At 46.3% G+C, this 22,479-nt stretch overlaps 6 protein-coding genes across 7 annotated transcripts; 3 read left to right on the top strand and 3 right to left on the bottom strand.

The window, feature by feature from the left end:
• Positions 1-1,569: 1,569 nt before the first annotated feature.
• BDCG_03087 (antigenic thaumatin domain-containing protein) lies at positions 1,570-3,900 on the bottom strand. The gene is made up of 2 exons (XM_045418683.1): positions 3,360-3,900; positions 1,570-3,298 (listed from the first exon to the last, which is right to left on the bottom strand). Exon 2 carries the CDS (start codon positions 2,563-2,565, stop codon positions 2,041-2,043), a length of 525 nt encoding a protein of 174 aa, XP_045275198.1. The 5' UTR covers positions 2,566-3,298; positions 3,360-3,900; the 3' UTR covers positions 1,570-2,040.
• A 165-nt stretch (positions 3,901-4,065) lies between these two features.
• BDCG_03086 (Sec23/Sec24 family protein) lies at positions 4,066-8,665 on the top strand. The gene is made up of 6 exons (XM_045418682.1): positions 4,066-5,518; positions 5,570-5,667; positions 5,724-6,064; positions 6,118-6,555; positions 6,610-6,801; positions 6,885-8,665. The coding sequence occupies exons 1-6, from the start codon at positions 4,235-4,237 to the stop codon at positions 7,532-7,534; spliced, it is 3,003 nt and encodes a 1,000-aa protein (XP_045275197.1). The 5' UTR covers positions 4,066-4,234; the 3' UTR covers positions 7,535-8,665.
• Positions 8,666-9,575: 910 nt separating this feature from the next.
• Positions 9,576-15,754, top strand: BDCG_03085 (the record flags this gene model as incomplete). 2 transcript variants are annotated; one of them, XM_045418681.1, is made up of 10 exons in its annotated part: positions 9,576-10,472; positions 10,535-11,741; positions 11,911-12,045; positions 12,121-12,521; positions 12,659-12,774; positions 12,836-13,013; positions 13,075-13,389; positions 13,457-13,786; positions 13,840-13,911; positions 13,986-15,754. In XM_045418681.1, exons 3-10 carry the CDS (start codon positions 11,989-11,991, stop codon positions 14,080-14,082), a joined length of 1,566 nt encoding a protein of 521 aa, XP_045280302.1. In that variant the 5' UTR covers positions 9,576-10,472; positions 10,535-11,741; positions 11,911-11,988. The 2 variants fall into 2 exon arrangements, with proteins under 2 accessions (XP_045280302.1, XP_045280301.1); XM_045418680.1 differs by lacking the exon at positions 9,576-10,472 and having other exon boundaries at positions 11,718-12,045; positions 13,986-14,082.
• A 619-nt stretch (positions 15,755-16,373) lies between these two features.
• Positions 16,374-16,777, top strand: BDCG_03084 (uncharacterized protein; the record flags this gene model as incomplete). The annotated part of the gene is made up of 1 exon (XM_045418679.1): positions 16,374-16,777. The coding sequence occupies exon 1, from the start codon at positions 16,439-16,441 to the stop codon at positions 16,775-16,777; it is 339 nt and encodes a 112-aa protein (XP_045275196.1). The 5' UTR covers positions 16,374-16,438.
• A 733-nt stretch (positions 16,778-17,510) lies between these two features.
• BDCG_03083 (uncharacterized protein) lies at positions 17,511-18,392 on the bottom strand (the record flags this gene model as incomplete). Its single annotated transcript, XM_045418678.1, has 2 exons — positions 17,511-18,133; positions 18,191-18,392. The coding sequence occupies 2 exons, from the start codon at positions 18,390-18,392 to the stop codon at positions 17,511-17,513; spliced, it is 825 nt and encodes a 274-aa protein (XP_045275195.1).
• Positions 18,393-19,079: 687 nt separating this feature from the next.
• Positions 19,080-22,258, bottom strand: BDCG_03082 (cleavage and polyadenylylation specificity factor; the record flags this gene model as incomplete). Its single annotated transcript, XM_045418677.1, has 2 exons — positions 19,080-22,002; positions 22,110-22,258. 2 exons carry the CDS (start codon positions 22,256-22,258, stop codon positions 19,080-19,082), a joined length of 3,072 nt encoding a protein of 1,023 aa, XP_045275194.1.
• Positions 22,259-22,479: the final 221 nt, after the last annotated feature.

Genomic DNA, 22,479 nt, shown 5'->3' with positions numbered 1-22,479 from the left:
GGCTAGTGACAGTGGTGAGGGGCCGCGGAGCCCACCGCTGGCACCGCAGCGGCACCATCCAGCGATCCGGCTACCGAATTTGGGGCCGGTTAGTGGCGTGGTTGAATCCACACCTCCTCCGATGCTCCTCAAATATATCAAAGATCGAAAACGGCGTTATTATTCACAAAGTTATGCCCGCTGAAGGCAAAGAGGCAGGCCCTTCTGGGAATTGCAAGGTGACGAGAGAAAAATAGGCAATGCCCCGTGAACACATCACTGCTAGAATAGGCTTCGGTGGCCAGTGCTCGACTTCGCTCATGATTCTTTCATGCCGTGCATATGACATGCATGAAGCTAAGTCGAGATTTTGCGGCGCGGTCAAATTTACTAATTTACTAAGAGACAAAGATTGTTCTAATACCGCGCATGGTAGTATTCAATGGGGAAATAGGGAGGGGGGGGGTGTTGGAAGGGAGAGGGGAGGAGGAGACCTTATCGGTTTAGGCTGGGTTTCTATGTATCAAGGGTCACGGAGCCCGTTGCCGTTGACACAAGGGTCTAGACTCCATCAGAAGTATCTGCGACGGTGCGGCCAAGACACTGCCCAGTGCATCCTCCGTCCGAGTTAATTGAGGTGGTAACGGACCTGCATATGCGAAACGCATTGATGAGCGCTGAGAGGTGGGGGATGATGTGCATGGAGGAGAACAATATGACAGTTGCAGGCTTAGGGTGTGAGCCATGGGCCCAACACAGGTGCCCAGGAGCCATCATGCTCCGAGCATTCCATCCTAGCCGAACATTGGACGCATTTATTCCGTTTTCGCCTGCCTGACCATGTTTAAATCATCTTATCAAACCTTGCCCCGGAGCATTTTACAGCTGAACATGGGTCAGGTCGGAAACTGTGTCCAACTTCTAGCGCGGTTTCAACATAATCCTGATGCCACCAGCACTAGCTCCTTTGAGACAGCCTGACAATGCAAGAAATAGTTGATCCATGGTTTCTTCAGGGGGTTCAGGGCAGGACAGGAGTTAAGCAGGTGGCCCGCAGTGGCAGGCACCTAAATCCATTGTTCCCTCCATGAATAATAATGGATCCGATCGTGGGGCCTCTTTTTCTGACACTTTCTCGCCTCAATAAGATCCCTCGTCCCCTGGAACGAGAACCGAAAAATTGGATGACATAAGCCATGTAGTCAATTTTAACTTCGGGACTAAACTCTAATTTAGCGCTGCCTAGCCAATACCGGTTAGCGCAAGGGGCTAACGTGATACCTAGACCAAGGTTCGACGATAAAACTCCGAGAGTCAACAAACCCAAAAGTTTCCCATGCAATCTACTGGTCGCCCGTGGCGCTCTCGAAGATATGGAAGAACAAAGCGAAGGGACTGCGGATGAACAAAATGTATGTGGATCAAGTAAAATCTCACGTCGGTCCACCCACGTAAGAAAGCTACTGGGAGCACAGATAGAATTCTGCACTTGTAAGTAGACTATCATACTGTACCGACGCCTCACATCAAACAAAGAGTTTATGTATGGGAAATATAAATGGGAATAATAATAATAATAGTAGTAGTAGTAGTAGTAGTAGTAGTAGTAGTAGTGGTAGTAGTAGTAGTAGTAGTAGTAGTAGTAGTAGTAGTAGTAGTAGTAAAGTTTTTTGATTTCGTTTTGGCTTGTATCGGTCTTTCGAAAGCACGCCATTTATATGGTGATGGATATTTATCCCACCATGCCGATATATAGTGTTTATAATCTATCGTCGCAAGAGAAGCAATAAAATAATGTAGAGGCCCAATCAGAGCTGGACCTTCCGACGCCCGCATAAAAATGGAACCAAGTCATAAATGGACGCAAAATAGAAAACCCTGAAAGTCGATTGCGAACAGGGTGACAAGGCATCGTACTAGCGATGTAATGGGGAATTTATAGATGGTATCCATGGAAGGGAAGGAAAGATTTTTCGCAAAAAGGAATGTTGTGCAAAAGAACGTAGTGAAAGAATAGTAGGTGGAAAGACCGCGGCGTTTGAAAAGTTTCGAGGTTCCCCGCTAGTTCATGAATTCGCGCTGATGGCGCCGTTTCGTGCCACCTGGGCAGAGGGTCAAGGTGAGATCGGAGGAAGAGGCGCACGCATGAGTCGCGTGGTCGTCATCTGGTTTGTTGTAGGCTCCCTTGCACAGTCTGACGCCAGCTGGGCAATTGACCACTGGGCAATCGTGGGTGGTTGAGGAGAGAGAGACACCATTCTCCATAAAGGGATAGCCGTCGATATTTGAAACGTCATAAAACACCTTTTCCCCCGAAAGTGTGTACTCAAACTGGGTGATTTCACTACCACTCGTTTCGTCGGAAATTTTCAGTGAGCAGCCGCCGCCGTCTGGCTTGGCGCGATACTGTTCCGTGAAGGTGGCACCGGGTTCGATCTTATGTCTCGGCACGTTACCGTTTTCGCAGACTGACTGGAGATAAACCGGGAACGGACAATTGTTCTTAACGATAGCATTTCCTGCCAATACGCTTGGAACAAGAGTAGCGAATGCGGTGGCCGCAGCAACAAAAACTTTGGTATACATGATGAACTAAAAGTTTGTGGAAAGAATAACTGGGGTCGTATTGGTTCTCAAGAGAACGTGTGTGTAAATTTAAAATGAAGGTAAACTTTCAGGGTTCAAGAAATGATTGTAGGAATAACAATGAAGACTTGGTTAGAGCATAAAATGAAGAATCGTAAAGACATGTTGAGGTGGGTTCATCGGGGTATTTATATGCAGACATCTGTGATGCGCCACCTGGATAACTCTGGGAACACGCTTCGAGTTTTCCTGAACCTCTCGGGTTCCATGAAAGAACTCCACAAAAGCGCGTGTCCAGGTTCACCAAGGCATCAACTAGTTACTGCGTTGGACATTACCGTTGGAAGATTAAACAAACTTTGAACTGACGTTCAACGGGGCGCAAGTAGAGGATATCGGTTCCTAGCCTAGCCGTAAATCCCAGGGGCAAACTGGCCTCACGAGGCAAGTGGCCTGTGGGATGCGCACACTGACCCGTAAAAATGCCAGGAGCGGCCGCAACCATGTTCAATCCTTCAAGATCAATTGGATGAGAGAGATTGGTAGGTTATCGCCGTGAATCGGCTGCTGCCCTGAACTTTGCGAAAAACCTTGATCGAAATATAGTTTGCCCGAGTTACGAGGCATTATGTAAACCTTATGATCGTTCGTTCGTACCCACCCGTGCGTGCCATTCGATCAGACATCGGCTTCTAGGTGGGCAATCCTCCACGTATGAACATCATTGGCTTCGCTGAGTTCCTCATGATAGAATAAGTGGCAAATCTTGCAGAGAACAATCAGGAACGCTTTACCTTTGGACAAACTATGTACCAACGAAGCCAAGCCAAGCTGCGCGAGAGCTAGATGAAAACGCTCGGTTGGAACGAGGAGTCTTGGTCTAGTACTGCGGATAACAGGGCAACATAATGTCTGGCTTCATTTCTGGGGAAGATAGTGTTTTGCACTCCTAGACATTTTCTGAAGCCGCGATAGATGAGAATAGGTTGTACTAAACTGTATTTTTGATCCCGACTCCGGTGGATCATATCAAAACTGCAAAAGGCGTTCCACTGATTGTTCTGGAACACCACGCTAGCAACAGAAGATGCCAGGAGGCCAAAGTAAACAATCAGTAGATATGCAGCCTCAAGCAATGTGAGCATGTTGGGAAGGAAATTGATACAAAGAGGCAGTTATTTTGGAAATGTGTGGCGTAAGCGTCTGTTCCTCAGCGAGCTGTGCCAACTGGTAAGGAAGACAAAGAAAAGAAAAAGAAGAAGAGAGAAAAGAAGAAGAGAGAAAACATCCGGACGGGAATGTTTTACATATCAACAGAAAACAACAACATTGCTGCGAATGAACGGGCAGAAGATTCATCAAGCTCGAAACGGAACAAGGTCCTGGAGCCTCGAAAATGAAACACGTGACATTAAAAGATCGGCGTCGGCGCCACTTAAATCCGGACTGTAATAAGGTTTCTCCACAACTCCGCCATGTGCAATAAAGCTATAGGTGGTCAGTTGTTGTCAGTTGTCGTCAGGGACGCCCGCAGTCTCTACACGCCGGACCTCTGCCTCTTCTGGCTATGATATAGCAGAATAACAATTGCGGACACCCGCGAACTAAATCCACAGGGCCCGCATCGTTCTCCTGTGGCGAATCCGCATCTGGCACAGGCTGAGGCAACATGGCCGACTTCTCTACGTATCACTCCCTTGGCCAGGGCGAGGATCAGCCTGCGCCGCCGCAATTCAACCCGCCGGTTGCTCCAGGGCCCCCGGGTTACCAACAAATCCAACAAAGTACGTCTCCCGCGGGGCCCATGGGCTCTCCCGGATATCCTCCGGGATCGCATGGGCCAACAACTCCCGGCCCGGATGCAATGGGAGAATTGTCATCTCAAATGGGCGGCTTAGGGATCAGTGGAGCTATGAGCGGAAGCGTTCGTGCTCACAAGAAGAAAGATCGGCATGCTTATCACGATTTCGGTGGCCCGTCTCCTACTTCACAAGCCTTCAATGGAATGCCACAAGGCGGAATGCAGAGCCAATCGCAGTTCCTTAGTACGGGGATGAATCAACCACCTCCACCAAGCTCTCCATATTCTCATCCAGCTTCTCCAGGCTTACAACAGCCCTCACAAGCTGGACGGCCTTCTTTTGGTGGAAGCATGAAACCCTCATTTTCTGCTGCTGGCGATGGTTCCGTACATACTCAGGGGAAGGTTGACCCTGAGCAAGTTCCAGGCGTTCCAATTGCGCGTGATATTGCTGCACAATATTATCTCAACCACGTATATCCCACGATGGAGCGTCACATCCCCCCTCCAGCAGCTGTCCCTTTTGTAGCACACGACCAAGGCAATTCCTCTCCAAAGTTCGCTCGGCTTACGCTTAATAATATCCCATCTACCCTCGAATTCCTGTCGTCCACTGCCCTTCCTCTTGGTATGGTTATCCAACCTCTTGCTCCATTAGACTCTGGCGAACAACCTATCCCTGTCTTAGATTTTGGCGACGCTGGCCCTCCAAGATGCCGAAGGTGCAGAGCATATATAAATCCTTTTATGATGTTCAGATCGGGAGGTAATAAATTTGTATGCAACATGTGCGCCTTTCCAAACGAAGTTCCACCTGAATACTTTTCGCCCCTGGATCCATCAGGGGTCAGGGTCGATCGCATGCAACGCCCTGAGTTGATGCTGGGAACGGTTGAGTATATGGTTCCCAAAGAATATTGGGGCAAAGTTCCTGTAGGGCTACGCTGGCTATTCCTGATCGACGTCTCACAAGAATCAGTAACTCGAGGGTTTTTAGAAGCATGCTGTGGGGGAATAATGGCAGCCCTGTATGGGTGCGAGAGCGACGAACAAGCAGCGGAGGACGAAAATACACCGACAAAGAAACTTCCTGAAGGGTCCAAAGTCGGAATAATCACTTTTGATAAAGAAGTACAATTTTATAATCTTTGCGTACGTTTACTAGCCTCGTTGTCTAAATCTCAACTGCTTACGAATTCTTAGTCCCGCCTCGAACAAGCCCAGATGATTGTCATGACCGATCTTGATGATCCTTTCGTTCCTCTGAGTGAAGGGCTATTTGTTGACCCTTATGAATCAAAGTACTAAGAAGCATAACGTTCTCCCTTTTATTTTCATCATACTAACTTGTCTTTAGACATGTCATCTCATCACTATTAACACAAATACCGACATTATTTTCGCATATTAAAAATCCGGAGCCAGCACTATTACCTGCAATAAACGCCGCCCTGTCTGCTTTGGAACAAACCGGTGGCAAAATGATTTGCGCGCTAGCAAGCTTACCAACTTGGGGACCAGGCCGACTGTTCATGAGAGATGATGGAAAGGGATCGGGCACTGATGCCGAAAAGAAGCTTTTTACCACTGATCACCCTGGTTGGAAAAAGACCGCAAATAAGCTATCTGAGAGTGGAGTCGGAATTGACTTCTTCCTGGCGTCATGTGGTGGTGCCTATATGGACATAGCTACGATCGGTAAGTTCTACGCTCATGGGTTTGCCGGCATATGCTAAGTATTTTTTAAACAGGCCATGTTGCTGCAGTTTCCGGCGGGGAGACCTTCCTATACCCTAACTTCCATGCTCCTCGCGATGTCTTGAAGCTATCAAATGAACTTTCTCATGCTGTAAACAGGGAAACGGGTTACCAGGCTTTGCTAAAAGTCCGATGCTCCAATGGACTTCAAGTCTCATCCTATCATGGTAACTTCGTGCAGCACACTTTCGGTTCAGACTTGCAATTAGGCAGTATTGATGCAGACAAGGCCTTTGGTGTTGTCTTCACGTATGACGGAAAGCTTGATACGAAACTAGATGCTCATTTCCAAGCTGCATTGTTGTACACTACAGCTAGCGGCCAGCGACGAGTAAGATGCATCAATATTGTTGCGGCTGTCAATGAGGGCGGGATGGAGACGATGAAGGCAATTGATCAGGACGCTGTGGTTAATATAGTGACCAAAGAAGGTTTGTTTGAATTATGTCATAATGTAGGAAGTAATACTAACTTGGGATTCACAGCTGCCTCTAAAGTGCCTGATAAGTCACTTAAAGATATCCGAGCTGGGTTAACTGAAAGGACGATCGATATCCTTGCGGGCTACCGAAAGAATTTCTCGTTGTCCCATCCTCCTGGGCAGCTTGTCCTGCCAGAGAATATGAAGGAGTTTTCTATGTATATACTGAGTTTGGTGAAATGCCGCGCTTTCAAGGGTAAGCACCAGCTTTTCGGCGACATAAACGAGATATATCTGTACTACTTATTTGGCATAAAGTTTCATTCTGACATCAAACAGCCGGCCCCGAGACTTCCGATCGTCGAGTCCATGATATGCGGATGCTTCGCTCTTTCGGCTGCAATGAACTTTCGCTTTATCTATACCCTCGTATTATTCCGATTCATAACCTTAGCCCAGAAGACGGCTTCGCCAACGAGCAAGGGAAACTCCAAGTTCCTCCAGCACTCCGAGCATCCTTCTCCCGTATTGAAGAGGGTGGTGCCTACCTCGTGGATAATGGCCAAATTTGTTTACTTTGGATTCATGCCCAAGTTTCACCAAATCTTCTCGAAGACCTATTTGGCCCCGGTAAAACAACGCTACAGTCTCTCGATCCCAACACTTCGTCCATTCCTCTGCTGGAAACTCATTTGAATGCCCAAGTGCGGAATATTATTCAATACCTCTCCACCATTCGCGGCTCCAAGTCGGTAACAATACAGCTTGCACGGCAAGGGATAGATGGCTCTGAATACGAGTTTGCCAGGCTTCTTCTAGAAGACAGAAACAACGACGCCCAAAGTTACGTTGACTGGCTAGTGCATATTCACCGGCAGATCCAACTTGAGCTTGGAGGTCATCGCAAAAGGGAGGAAGGCGGTTCGGCAGTCTCCGGGGTGGAAAGTACGTTGTCTGGATTAAGCGGGTTACGGCCGCCATACTGGTGATTTGGGCGGAGTTTATTTAGCATAGCACGTTTATGAATTTATAAGAGTTTCGCGATTGCAAAGGCATTCATTATTGTTACCATTATTGATCCATATCCGATATATGCCAAGCATGATGTAAAGAGTATTTCAGTCTGCTACAGACACAGAACATACCAGATCTTGTCTATGGCGCAATGCAAGGTTTGAATGGCTGGTTCAGAGGGGGAGTCGCAAAATCTGATTCCAGGTACCCACAAGAATCGTCGAGCCTTTACTCTAGCGCCGCACACTCGAAAAAGCACATTAGCAACGTATGCAATCTCGTCCGAGTATAAAAGCTCTTAATCATATTTATACAAGTGTTAAGTTTTGCGATATCACACCCACACTACTCCGTAAATACTATATGTATTATGTTATAGGTACATGTACTTTCAACTAAGGAATAAAGGATGAGGGACATGTCTCAACTGCGAGTACAACGGTTTATATAGTTGTTAAATTATACCTTAAAACTTTTGTACAGTACTTCGTACAAGGTTTATTGGCATTGGTCAAAAACTTAAGGGAGATTAAAATATCATGTCACATTTGAGTGTTGGGTCTTCATTTCTCTCTCTTGCTCCCTCTCTCTTCAATCAACTATGTCCGGCCTCGTTCGGATGTGATATCTAATTCCACAACGTTGGATACGAAATTCCTGTACCGCTTACACTTAATATTCACATTCCATACATATTTTCCCACACTTGTGGGCCGGAGCAAATGTTCAGCTCATCTTCACAGCTCGCGCTTCGCATGATATACCAACGGACTCTGTTCATCCAACAGTGCACAGGGCAGCATTCGCAAACACTACTACCTCAAGTTTGTGAACTGGTTGAGAAGAAGTGGCACGCTCACTCGAGGAAGCGGGAAGTCAAGGCCAGCCTCAAATTTCTCTTCCCGGCCTTTATTGAATCTCCCACTAAAACTGCTCCTCAAGATCAATGCTCCCCTCGCTCTCACATGCTAGGTCAATTTCTGAAGAACTGTGATAACTTCAGTACAGAGATGGGGATCATTTTACCTCTTAGAGAATGAGAAATGGCACTGCTAATCTACCCATCTCAAATTTCTCCCAACTAAGCGGCCCTCTCAATAGAGGTGTACTCTGGGAACATGGGCATTGTTAATCTTTGTCTACGCCAAAATATGACTCTCTGGGATAAAACAAATTACGGAGAAGGTGAAGGCTGCTAATATGGTTGATCCCACATATCGATTTACATGTCACGAAATAAACAAGTGCGCTCATCAATGAACATGATGAGCTATTCTTTTACACACAATAGTTATGCAGTGTTTGTTCGTGGACTGGAGCTAAACGGTTCCATTAAACATCTAAGGGATGGGGCACGCATGCAGATGACTCCTGGCAGTATCAAACTGCGTATCTATCCTTTGTATCCATCTTTCTAGAGTGGTTTTGAGGATGTGCCGTCTCGAATACAACATTACTACAATATGCGCGCCCATATGCAGCATTCGCTAAAATAAGATACTTGACATCCTGAAAGCGGTTGTTGTTTCTGCCTTCCTACGTTCACAAAGGACAAATCCTACCGCTGGCCTGCAGCTCTCGATACTCTACTTACGTCCAAGGGAATTTATCCTGGAAAAGAAACAACTCACTGGCTTGGACCAATCCCGACGCCATGCGGAGCAGGGGGTATATCACTGTTACAACTCCCTCATTGGATTCCTGGATGCTGATATCGACCTTCTTTGTCAGCCCTCGAGCCAATAGCCGATTCGGGATTATTGTAGGATATTCTGAGGTCACTTGTTGTATCTTAACATAGCAGAAGGAAAGAGACTTGGTCAGTCAACCCTTGCATTACCATTTTATCAGCACGGGAATTCTGCAGCAGACATTAACAGCCACCGGATTTATTCCCTCTTCAGGCTTGCTTATTGCATATGTGAGTCCATCCATATCAACAAGATACCAGAACAAATACCTTCTGGCCTGACGTATGCGCCAATAGGGGTGACTTTTCGTGAGAAATATTAAAGACAATGTTGAAATAAGCTCTTTTCTTTCGGTCATCGCCTATTTAAATTAGCACCGCCGCTACTGGACAGTATGACGACCAAAATAGTCAAATTATTTTTCACCAAGGAGACGGGAACCATTATCATGGAAGTTCAAAAATATTTCGGCCGCTTTCGTTATGTTCTGCAACAAATTTTTAGTGCTAATGTTGGTCTAGCCGACATCAAATGCACCCGGGGGCAGACAAGTGACTTGCATATGCATGAACTCGCTGGAATACGAGTTTTATTTCCCAAATCTTCGAAGACCAAGTTACCCAGAGGCTCAAAGTCAAAATGTTTCGGTTCTTAAGATAAAATAAAAATAAAAGAGGGGAAGGGAAAGGAAGAATATGAAAAGGAGAAAGACGAATAAGAATCCCCACTTGAAGCTGATGAAGCTATTCATCCCAACAACCATAAATGGGAGAAGCGACGATATCAATCGACTATCTTTGACTATTTTGCCTCAGCCGAGAACAGGATTGGGCTTTGGGGAACCTGCCAATTGCCCCAAGGCATCACGCCGCCTTAGAGAATGAGTCAAGGCCGAATGGGATTGATCTTTTCTCTTTTGACCGCTATTTCAATCCCGCCATTCTGGAGGCCTCTACCGCATCCGTTGATGTTAAAGATTCGGACTGACATTATATTTTAATTTTTTGGTGGAAAGCAGCCAAGACATTCATCCAGTGAGCTCTTTCAATAAAAAGAAAAGGCGAAGAAAACATAATCCGAGTCGACGAGTAGAAAATGCACATAAATGTTCGCCCATTAACAATTCCAGAAGATGCTATGCCACTTCTATCTCCAGCATGGAAGTTCCTCTCGGGGATAAGCACGGAATACCCCACTTTTAAACTTGAGAATCCTGAAACTTGTATGGTTGAAATATGGAGCTCCGATTTCCGCCTGGGTCAAGAAGCTAATTCACCTGGGCAGAGTAGAACCCCCTGTGACGGTTGGAGAGATTGAGACGCCCGATTATCATTTCTGAAGAGCGATTATCGGTTCTCCTACTAATGAAAGGTGGGACATAAAAAGAAGCCGCGGTTCTTCGAATGACGTCAAATTCTCCGGCTCTTGCCTTGGCCAACGGCGCGCACCGTACGCGGACCGGACCGGACGCAAATGGTATTTTAGCACGAACATCATCGAACGCGAGCTCCTAGCCCAAACACAGCCTACAGGTCATGATGCCTAACCATTTGGCTTCGCCGAGGATGCTCAATCTATCGCCGCCAGTCAAAATTCTGGAACAGCGGTTGTTGGGGTACAATCCCTCTTGAGTGCGGTGTTTCATCCTATAGAGAGATGGCTGCAAGAAATTTCTTCCTACACCTCGTGCTACTGATCTTGGTGTGGCTAGTTAATCGTTAGTAACTCATGCCCTTTGTCTCGGCAGTTGAGTAACTAGTCATGATGAATGAAAACTATAATGGCGGGGGAGCGTCGGGAGGGAGGATTGGAGCCTTAACTTCCGCAGCTGTCGCAATTTCCAAGCCTAACTAAACTCATTCTCCTCGCATTTCTAGTTTCTTCCACGGTAACTTAACTACTTGAAACACCAGAATCAGAGCCACGTGTCGCTAAACTCCCGCCGCGAGAGCTGATCCTAAGGCTAATTCTTCAGAATCCCCCATTGTGCACTATCTTCGACCATTGACATCTGTGGACAACCTCTAATATGACATTCGCAAAAGAGCAAGGTTGAAGATATCAGGGTGGTGGGCAAAATGCTTAGGCCACAAAATTCTGTGCTCTCAGGGCCACGGCCCAACCAGTGGTCAAAAACCCGAGAAGGCCATCATCCCTGCCCCGCCAACATTCGTTCTCCAATCGCACGCCAGAGAGAATTGCTTTTTCACAGCTACCATGGACGACGGCTGCCCCGTTGGCGTAGCGTGTCAAGGGTTGAATAATAATGATACCATGCCGGTTCATTCAGGGATTTGGACACTGTCCAACCCAACCTCCTCCTCACCGGATCTCACCACGCATTGGGATCTCTGCTGGCCCTTTGGATCGTTTGATGCCGAAAGCGGCTCCATATCCCTCCAAACAACCCGGCATGGTCTTGAGTGGTGCTAGTTTCTCCCCTTAGCCAGGTCTGATTGACGACAAGAGGTCTCTTGGAGGTCGAAGAGCGGTAAGTCAAAAGCTTCAAATTAAAAGACCGTCGCATCAGACAAGCTACACTTTTCCTCGCCTTGCCTAAATTTCTTTTGTCTATTTATTTTATTTTTTGTTAAACTCGTAATATCCCCGCCGGATGTAATCCGTGACTAAATATGTCTTTGATTCTAAATAATGAACAGCAATCAAACGGAAACAGTGGACCAGGAACGAGGGGCAACCAGCTACCTTTCAAAGGGTACCCAGGAGGTGGTTCGGCGATGGCTACGATACAAGACGATGATGAACGACTATTGGCACGAATAGGGTACAAACAAGTGGGTGTTGTAGCAACTCCTTAACTGTCGTTCGCGTCTTAGCGGAGCCTGGGATTTTCTGACCAATTCGCCCAGGAGCTGAGGAGAGAATTCTCAAAATGGTCTACAGTTTCATACGCAATCTCCATCCTTGGAGTTCTCGGTTCTGTTCCCGCAACATTCGGCCCCCCTTTAGCCGCGGGCGGCCCCGCGACTGCTGTATGGTGCTGGTTTATAGGATCATTCATGGCAATGTGTATTGCTAGTTCAGTTGCTGAACTTGTCTCAGCATACCCCACGGCGGGGGGTATGTATTTTGTGACAAAGCATGTTGTGCCTCCAAATCAAGTTGCTATATTTTCCTGGATCCAAGGCTGGTGCAACTTGCTTGGACAGACTGCTGGTGTATCTAGCGTTGCGTACACCGTAAGCCAAATGCTACTGGCATGCGCAAGCATGAACTCTTCTCTAGAAGGAGGAGAATACTCATATTCGCCGTAGGTTTCCCTTCTACCCTTTTCTGACTTGCCGATGCACTTCTCACCACCATTCTTGTACCCTGCTGCATCTCCCGTCATATACGCTGTATTATCATGACGGGACGTAAAAGCTCCTCCACTGACCACGCGCACAGGAATGCCCATCAAACTGTGCTCTTGTCCATTGCATTACTATGCGTAATGGGCACTGTGTGTTCTCTAAGTACCAAAAGTTTACACAAAATTGTACTGTGGTTCGCTCCAGTCAACAGTATGGCTCCTAGTCCGGATGCTTTTTTAAAAGAGATCTCCATCTTATTTCTGATTTATAGTTATTGCGTCAATCGCTATCTGCATTGCGCTCTTAATCCTCACGCCCGATAAACAATCCGCCAAGTGGGTATTCACAAATGTGACAGATGGCTCCGGATGGAATTCCAAAACGTTTTCTTTTCTTTTGGGATTTATATCCGTGGCTTGGACAATGACCGATTATGACGGGACGACTCAGTAAGTGGGTTAGTTGTACTGGTGCACTATTAATCAATTGCTAAGAGCAATGCCAATTTAGCATGTCAGAAGAAACCCATGACGCTGCCATACGTGGACCAATCGCTATTCAATTAGCCATCGTTGTATCAGGAGTATTTGGATGGATGTTGACCGTGACGATGTGCTTCTGTTTATCCGATTTGGATAAAATATTGGATTCGCCCACTGGCCTGCCGGCTGCCCAGATCTTTCTTAATGCCGGTGGCCGAACAGGTGGGACAATAATGTTCTCATTTTCTATTCTTGTTCAGTTTTTCACAGGTTGCTCGGCCATGCTTGCAGATACCCGAATGGCCTATGCTTTCGCACGCGACGATGCACTTCCTTTCTCAAAGTATTGAACTTCTTCCACCTGCCTTTTACAAGCTTATTACGTTCGTGCAATCGTTAACTATTAGTAGGTTTTTTGCGAAGGTAAACCCCTATACATTGACCCCTGTCAATGCCGTCTGGTTTGTGGTCTTCTTTAGTATTTGCCTCAATTGCATCGCCATTGGATCTACAGAGACGGCCACTGCTATATTCAATATCACAGCGCCTGCGCTTGATTTGTCATACATTGCTGTCATCCTAGCCCACCAAATATACAAAAATCAAGTGCAGTTTATCGAAGGACCGTTTACACTTGGGAAATGGGGGACACCCTTGAATATCATTTCTATCGTCTGGGTTTTATTCATAAGCGTGGTCCTTTTCTTCCCGCCCACGAGGCCGATCACGCCAAAGAACATGTAAGGACAATGTCCGAAGAGGATACTCAAAACCTTATTCTAACGGTGTACAGGAACTATGCAATATGCGTGGCTGCATTCATAGCCCTATTTGCACTCTCGTGGTGGTGGCTATCTGCCAGGCGGTAAGTGGTTGCAACCTCCCACTTGGGTTCATGTCATGTTTTGAAAAGTATACCTTTTGACGTTAGTATATTAGGAAATACACGGGACCGCGTACGAAGGATCTTCTCCAAGCAGTCGAAACTGAAGACCTCGACGTCCCCTACGGTACCACGGCTGGTTTTGATGCCTGAAAAATCCCACGACCTTCTGGGCATATCTTTCGCATATCCTCCATTTTCTCCGAGTTTTTCAATATTCCTTTCTCTAAGTAACCATGAGTTTTCATGTTTTGGCTCTGCTCCTTTAGGGGTATTAGCGGAACGGATCTTTCCTAGCGTTGGTTCTGATTGATATAGAAGATTTTTGGATTAATTACAACATCCGCTTATCTATTTCCTACATACAAAGAAGACAATCCCTTTGCGTCAATTTTTCACTTAACGACACTAAGAAGTGCTACAAGGATGCTGATTTCTTTCCTATCCCACTTGCGTACGCGGGTGAAGAGGGCTAGGGTATATGTCTCCAAAACGGCATCAAGATGGAACTGCTCGTACCGGCCAATTTCTTTGAGCCTTTTGTTCCCTGCCACATAGAGAAGGGAACTTATCGGTGATGGCCATCTGGACTTACGTGATTTCATGATTAGATCACAGTCTAGAATGACAATTGATTGGCTGTAGCGGGCAAAAAGTAGGGCAGAAGATTGGGGTACGAGCGAATTTAGATCACCGGGACGTTTTAGATCCGCCCACATTCTCTATGTACAAGTCGTTCGGAATATCCACAAATCCTGCTCTGGTCATTTTTCTTCCGCCAAGTCCCCTCAACATTCAATGACATAACTACCATTCAAGAGATTCCTCTATTGGAAGGCATCCTGCGCCTTACTTACGCCAATTTCGACGGGATGAGCACCATTGATCATATCTCATTGCTGGCCATATTTTCGTTTTTGTTTCAAGTGCAGAAGTGAGCGTCTAGGAAAAGAGTTTCGACATCAAGCAAGCTCATGCAGGAAGCACTGGCTTGATCTCCATGGAAAATACCAGGCTACATCCGGTATATATCAAAAGCTTACCATCTGAACAGACGGTGAGTTTATGCAAGCTCAGTATGCACGGTTTTCTAAGACATCTCGCCCATTGGATGGTGGACATTCAGTTCCCTATATTATAGCCGGGATGCTTCCGGTGTCCCCTTCGAGATGATTACATACGGCCGCAATACCCAATCTACGATGGAGGGCGGGTGGTAAGGGAACTGGTGCACCTCTCTTAGCAACTACAAGCCCTGTTAAAATATGCGGACGATTATATGCAAGCGGGTAATTTGAAAGGCTGGTGAGTAGCTGCCATAGACTAAACGAAGGTATGCAGCGCTAAACTTCCCAATGGTTGAAAACTATCAACGGGTGTGAGCTTAGCTGGGGAATCGAAAAATTACGCTGGGTTAGTAGACTCACTTCTAAATGCTAGAGTTTGTAATGGAAGTGTGATGGTGCATCCTTCTGTTCGACATGGGGAAGAAAACTAAATGAAGAAGAAATCTGTATGCTCGGTGTCTTTAAGTGTTGCATCATGAGAACATTTGTAACAGCGTGGATATGCCGGTGTTTAGGGGCCCTCCAGGAGAAAAAACCCGTCGGTTGACTGAGCTTGGGGCATGGTGAGAGGGAGGGTGAAAGTGATGCGATATTTCATATTGTCGCATGGCATATGAGACAAATCAAACTAGAGAGGGGAGAGTTAATTCGCTGGACAGCCCTGATAGTTCTTTCGGAGAATAACTACTGTGGAAACATTTCAAGCATCTTACAGATCATGGGAGCTAATGATAAGCCCAGATGAAGATGAAGTACAAGAGAGTAAATTTTCAATTCTCCGTATCTTTTTCTCTCTGGTTAACTTAGTGCAAATGCCAAATTTGAGGCTGACCTTCCAGCAGATAACGTTAACCAACAAGTAGTACCGCAGTCCGTCATGGTGTCACAGTGCATTTGTTGCAGAAGGATTTGAAGTCTGTGATGTCAGTGTGGTCAAGGTGTATAGTTAACTATGTGACCGAGTTCACCATGTGTTTCTTGACTGGCTGATTAACTAACTTACTCGCCCCTTTTCTGTTTTTGTTTTTCAATACTCCAGGTGAGTAGTTACAACGTAGGGGTTGTTAAGGTAATGGTCAGGATAACAGACCCTAGATTATTTAGCTTCATCATTGTCCACAGGAGGATAGGTGTGATGATTCAACCTGAATGTTTGTTAACTACCTCATCTGGAAGCTTGGTAGCCTGATGCACACTGGTTGGTTTTGAGTGGCTTGTTCTTCCCGGCGCTGTGCTATGTGATAGTTAACTTATAACTAACTACTCCGTAGCCCGTTAGGCGATAGCTATCTAATTATTAATGGCTTCACTAGGGCGTCTTGGTCTGCCTCACTTGGTCGATTCTTACACATGAAGAGATTTTGTGCCGCCCAAATACGACATATCCCTAAAGCCCTGAGCTCTTGACTACGTTCGTGAGAAGGCAGCTAGAGCTATCGGCTATGATGGCGGGTTGTTTAGTCAATAATTTTTTGAGATTGAATAACCGTGGGTATCGTGCTGGACCCTGGGAATTGAAATCGGAGGAAGCAGACGAAGCAGCTGTAAGGAAGGATTTCGGGGCCGGCATGAAGCAAACTAGCTGCGTAAAAGGCGAGGCTTCTGCTCATCAAGGCTTCGGAGCTTCGGAGCTTCGGAGCTTACTTAGAAGCAATAGCGAGAACAAATATGCTCATAGGTATCCATTATTCGAGTATGGGTCTCGTGGGGCTGTGAATAAAGGAAGCTGGGAGCACTGGGTTGAGGAAGTTACACAGGACATAGAGGGGACATCCATATAAGAAGAAGATAAAGAACGCCGACGCGACAGGTTTTCTTTTCACCCACCCTCTAGATTCAATACAGAGACCATTTTTAAAGGGGTTGTCATATCATAAGGCTCTCTTTTTCCCCTGAACCAAAATCTTGAAGATAATGCCATTGCTATATGAAATTTATGAAATAAAACAATAGTGTAAGGCTTTCGATAAATATCAGAATTGTTGTCCCAGATTTTCAAAAGACCAAGGCTAATATAGAAGTAGTATACAGCGTTGGAGTGGGTTGCCCGCCGGACAAATATAGAACACAAAGAACCCAACAAAGACAGCCAACGCAGAGTTAAAATCTGCAATAACATCATAACATGACATATAACTATACGCAGGACACAGAAAATAACATGAAACCTAACCCCAAAAAAAAAAAAAAAAAAAAAAAAAAAAAAAAAAAAAAAAAAAAAAAAAAAAAAAAAAACAAGAAAAAAAAAGAGCAAAGTCAGTCAAGTTAGATCAGGGGCATGTTAGAGAACTGTTGGCAAAATGATGCATAGAGAAACACAGTGGACAACATATTTTTACAACCTGGAGAGACAATAAATCAAAGAATTCCAAATGTGAAACCAGGTAACCTAACTCCACGCTTCAGAGTCTGCTAGGCTCGTAGACAGTTAAAACAAAATATAAATAATAAATAATAAAAATAAAAATAACACATAATAATAAAAGTAACGAAAAGAAAGGTCAAAATAGAAGCCTAGTAAAAGCTGATGGAGCTGGCAAGCCAAACTGGGTTTGCATTTGCCTTCCGGTGTTCATTCCATCCAACTTGTGCAAGAGTTTTGCCTACCCTGTCTTTCATGGCCTGAGCTTCTCCTTTCCCTTCTCCAATGAAATATTCTTCACCCCTAGTAAAAACGGTCGCACCCCCGTTGACCGCTTGCTGGCATTCGACGACTCCGCGGCCCTTTATATCATCGCCTTGAGGGCATACTTGTCTAATAAGGTCCGCCACGGTCATATTCGTAGGAGCCTGGTACGTCACGAACTCGATAATTCCATCTTGTGAATCCCAAGGGTAGTATGTTGTGCAGCGGAATAGATGGATGGTCGTGTTCTTGGGAGGGAATAGATACCCATGTCCTCCAGATAGAACCAGTGGTTGGTCGTCTGTACCCGGAATATTACCGCCGTGGGGGTTTTGGAAGCTGGGGCCTGAGGGAGCGGCAGGGGTGACAGGGGCAGCGGGAACGGGAACGGGAAAAGGAACGGGAGCAACAAGGGCTGCAGGGGGTGTAGCAGCCGCTTGGGCTACAGGTACCTGCATAGAAAACTGCTGCGCTTGTTGGGGTTGGAAATGAAACATGTCGGGAGCGGGGACTGCGTGGACATTAGGTAAGGCGATAGACTAGTTGGAGAGGGTGTAGGAGCCCATACCTGGAGAGAACAGTGCTGGGCCAAAAAATGCTTGGAGAGGTGCTTGTAAAGGAGGTGGTTGTGGAGTAGGTCCTGGTAAAACCATTGGAAATACTGGCACAGGAAATGGTGGGGGCTGCACTTGTGGAAAATCCCCCATGTTCGGTGGCATTCCTCCATTCGGAGGTTGTCCATCCATAGTTAAATAGCGGATTTCGGCCATTATAGAACGTGGGAATATATGTGCCACCTCGGGACAGGCAATAAAGAGGATGGCTATTTATGTAAGTAAAGTTCATCGAAGGGGCGCCCCAGGACACCAGGGAACCAACCTATAATAGTATCAAGGGAAGTATAGATGTAGCAAGCTTGTACACTGTATGAACCGACTCTTCTTGATCTCGAGGGAAAAAAAGGTAAGAAGCACGGCGCTAGGGAAAGAGGAACGTATGGATATTTATAGTCTTCATGGAGATCATGATTGAGCTCTTGCAAACACAACTTGAACTTCACAACCAATGCAATAGGTGATAAGACAAGTATTTGGCAAGTGGGCATCTTCACCCACAGAAGTATCAAAACACTGTACAGAGAGAGCTTCTTTATCCTCACAGATTGACTTGTATCAAAAAGTGAAAAGGGTAAAATCTGATACAAGAAAGAAATCTCTTTGTGAGCAGGACAAACCCCTGGTTGTTCTGTGAATGAGAAAGCCAATAACAACAAAACAGCATATAATAAAACACGTTGTTAATAAATAATAATTCAATGGGGAACACCTTTGGATCTCGAGAATCATGTTTGGATATCAAACACACGAGACCAAGAACAACGTAAAACGGGGGGAAAAACTTTAAAATAAAATAAAAATGGGATCCTCTGGTAAATGACTGGAGAAAAGGAAAATGATTTATCCACCTGCAACGATTGCCAGGCCTTCATAAATTTTCCTCTTGACTGCTAGAAAACTCCCTTCACTCTTCAAAGCCGAAGGGTTAGACAGCGCGGATTGAGCGGCGCCTTCAATTTCAATTTTCCCTGTCCCAGATTTCCGCACAGCAACAAACCCATCAATTAAAAGCGTGCCTTCACCACGAAATTCCGCGGTATGGCCTGAAGATTGCATAAGTTTGCGAAGATCGGCTAACCGGAGGTCCCCAACGTGAAGTGCTCGAGTCACGGATCTTGTTGCCGCAGCCATTTTGACCGGTAGAACATCTAGAAGTGGGAGAGCGTTCTTGCTAGGAACCAGTTGCTTTTGTTCATTCCCTCCAGTGCTAGGAGCATTGTCCGGTAACAACCTTTGCTTCTTTTGAGACACCTCTGGGGCATCTTCATCAGCAGCCGTAAGTTCTGGTGCTCGTAATTCTCCTGTGAGAGCGACAACCCCTAAACTTCTGACGTTTTGCCACTTGAGCCGTTTAACCAAAGCACTGCTTAGCTTAACCATCCAGGCGTTTGTGTCCACGCTGGCGTCAACTGTTTCACCAATCACCGGTGTGAATATGTCAACAGCAGCTTGACTAGACGGCCCTAGGTCTACGGCGGCCTTCCCTGTTAATAGATTCCGACATTCAGCGGCGAGGGCCAATGTTTCTTCCCTGAGACCTGCGGTCAATATTAATTTTCTAGGTTGTATGAGTGGGATGAGCATTTCCAAGCTACGCTTGTCATGCAACCCAGAGAAATCTACGAAGGCGATACGAGCATTCAGCTCCAGGGTAGAATAAGTAAATGTAGCCTTGGAAGGCCCCTCGACGGGCTGTTCTTCAGCTTCCTCTTCAGATGCACTTGCATCTTCGGTGCTGATAGCGCCAATTCCACTAGGAAGTGCTAATTCTGCGTTGGCATCTTGTAAATCTCGGGAGCCAGACGATACATGTTGCCGTTTATTTGAAACGATTGCCGGTTGATTTCCGTTGGCGTTGACATCGCCCCACCTTCGCTTCTGACCAGGCCTCGTTTGAATACGGCCATCTGGACCACGCTTTGTTTGCATTTCGGCTTCTTCGCGTTCCTCAGCTCTTAGGTATTCTTCTGGACGTATAAACTCGCCGTACTCGTCTCCACGTTTTCTTGGAGCAACGTAGGGAAACATCCGTTCTCTGCCCTTCTTACCACGGACATCGTAATCATGAACATGCTTTCGTCGTAGGAGAATATTTACTCCCAAGTCGGCATCGCTTAAGCCTAATTTATTCTTATTGGAATGAGCGAGAGAAACCGAAAAGTTTAGCACTTTGCCTTGTTGTTCTGAGTCTGAATCCTCGGAAGAGGACGAGCTGGACCCATCATCAAGTGGATCGGCCGCGGTTTCTAATCCAGAGTCTCCCCTTCCCTGTGTAGTGTTCTGCAATTGCCTTCTTGTTGCTAGGTACTGCTGATAGACAAGTAAGTCATTGGCATCCAGAGGAGCTTTCTCAACATCGGTGACGGTTAGCATCCTCCCGCCGCTGTGGACTTGCTCCAGAAGCTCTCCGCTAGGGGCCTTTTCTAATGCAACTCCGTCCTTTCGTTCTTCATAAATCGACCATATCTCATGAGCCAGCGAGGTCGTAGAACGTCCGTCGTCCATCATTTCCTTATTAGCAGAAACTGAGAATGACTCTGTCAAAATAACAAGATTCTCAGATCCGGTTGCTATATTTTGAAGGACATGCTTAGAATATCCCCAATCGAGTGATGTGTCAGATGTTAAAATTACTTTAGGCGTGTTTGATCCTAGTATCTTGTCAAGTTTGGCCTTGCGTTCCACGATTTTAAGATACTTGAACGTAAATGGACCGAGAGCTTTGAATGCACCATCGCCTCGTTTATCTGGCATACCCGTTAACGGATTTCGCTGACTCGGGCCGTCCTGGCGGCCTTTACCGCTGACAGCGACAGGATCACCATGGCCAGCCTCGAATTCACGGACAATGCCCTCGTCCATCCATTCAAGCATACTTCGTGTCAGTCGCATTGTTCCATGAGCTTTTTTTCCGGCTAGATAAAGTGCCCCGCTTTTCAAGGGGTCCGCCCCGTCTGCCGTCTCTGCCGATTCTCGCCACGCGTGTTCCAAAACATATGCCAACTCAAGGACTCGCGCGCTGGTGTCGGTGGGTATTAAAACCGTTCCGCCTTTGGAGAAGCTGCTCCGAATCATATCCAAGAGAAGATCATCCCTTCTCTTTCTCCCGCCTAAAAGCGACAGTTTGTCCCCTCCCCTTGTACTGCAGACAAACGCAGTCGGCTTCCTCAGCTGCTCAACGACCTCTGTCCCACTTGCACCCGAACCTCCAAACCAGGCTGCCCCGGCAATAACGTTCTCTCTTGCTTGGTTCCAGTCGACAGCGTATATAATTGATTCCATACCATGTTGAATATGCCATATGGTACCTCCAACTGTATGGCCAGCGTTATACGCCGTGAGGGTCAGGCCGTTGAGCGGAGGAGAAAACGGGGACGGCAAAGGTTGGTGCGGCTGGGAATATTTCAGGGGATGAATGAGTGAGAAATATCGGGCAATCTCTTCTGACGTGGGGGGAGGTAAAAGTATACCGGGGGGCTCGTCATGGTCGACATTTGTAGTATCAGCTGAACGCGTAGCTCTCTTGGGTACCGGTGAAGGCGGAGATAAATCCCCCGATGTAGCTTTCGGTAAAAAGGTAGCAGCAAGCGGTGCGGAAGCATAAAGCTCTTGAAGAAGTGTACGGCCTAGGGCAATGACTGGACTGGTTGCATAAATGGGGATCTGAGTAAATAAAGGAAAGTGTTTACAGCAATGTGCAAATGCACCAATGTGAGAGGGCGTTGCATGGGTCAGAAGAACGAGCGAAAGAGTGGGGACTTGTCTAATCGCGCTCGCAGGGAGGAAGCTGAGGTTAGAAAGATGGAAAACTAGGTGATATATCGCCTCCTACAATCGTCTTTCATATGAGGTACACAAGGAGAAACCTACTTTTCCAGCTCCGCAAGGGCGGATACATCAAAACTTTCATCCCAACCGACATCAACCAGAATCTTAACTCCACCATCGAGCTCTAGAATTGACTGAACAGCTCTCGAGCTTGATGATTGCGCCCCGAGCAAAGGGGTAAATGTAAACATGTTCTTCGCGGTGATCGAAAACCGAAACAAAGTTCAGTTAGGTTTCGTAGCGGAAGAGGTCAATTTATTGGGCAGGATGAATGAGTTTCATGAGCTTGTGAGGGAGATCGAGTGCGGAGCCGAATCAAACTAGGTGAATGGAGAAGAGAGAACTTGAAAGGATCAAGGGCGCCGCATCATTGTTGCATATAAGACACCTTCCTTAACAAAAAATCAGTATA

Source organism: Blastomyces dermatitidis, assembly GCF_000003525.1.
Source record: "Blastomyces dermatitidis ER-3 genomic scaffold supercont1.3, whole genome shotgun sequence".
NCBI classification, from domain to species: Eukaryota; Fungi; Ascomycota; class Eurotiomycetes; order Onygenales; family Ajellomycetaceae; genus Blastomyces; species Blastomyces dermatitidis.
The sequence above is the reverse complement of the archived record's forward strand: the minus strand, read 5'-3'. Positions and strand labels throughout refer to the sequence as shown.

What these genes read in the sequence shown, in the direction of transcription:
- BDCG_03087 (XM_045418683.1), bottom strand. Translation starts at nt 2,565, where the DNA reads ATGTATACCAAAGTTTTTGTTGCTGCGGCCACCGCATTCGCTACTCTT.
- BDCG_03086 (XM_045418682.1), top strand. Translation starts at nt 4,235, where the DNA reads ATGGCCGACTTCTCTACGTATCACTCCCTTGGCCAGGGCGAGGATCAG. An exon ending in GTTGACCCTTATGAATCAAA is followed by an intron (nt 5,668 to 5,723) that starts GTACTAAGAAGC and finishes ACTTGTCTTTAG; the next exon opens with ACATGTCATCTCATCACTAT. An exon ending in TATGGACATAGCTACGATCG is followed by an intron (nt 6,065 to 6,117) that starts GTAAGTTCTACG and finishes TTTTTTAAACAG; the next exon opens with GCCATGTTGCTGCAGTTTCC.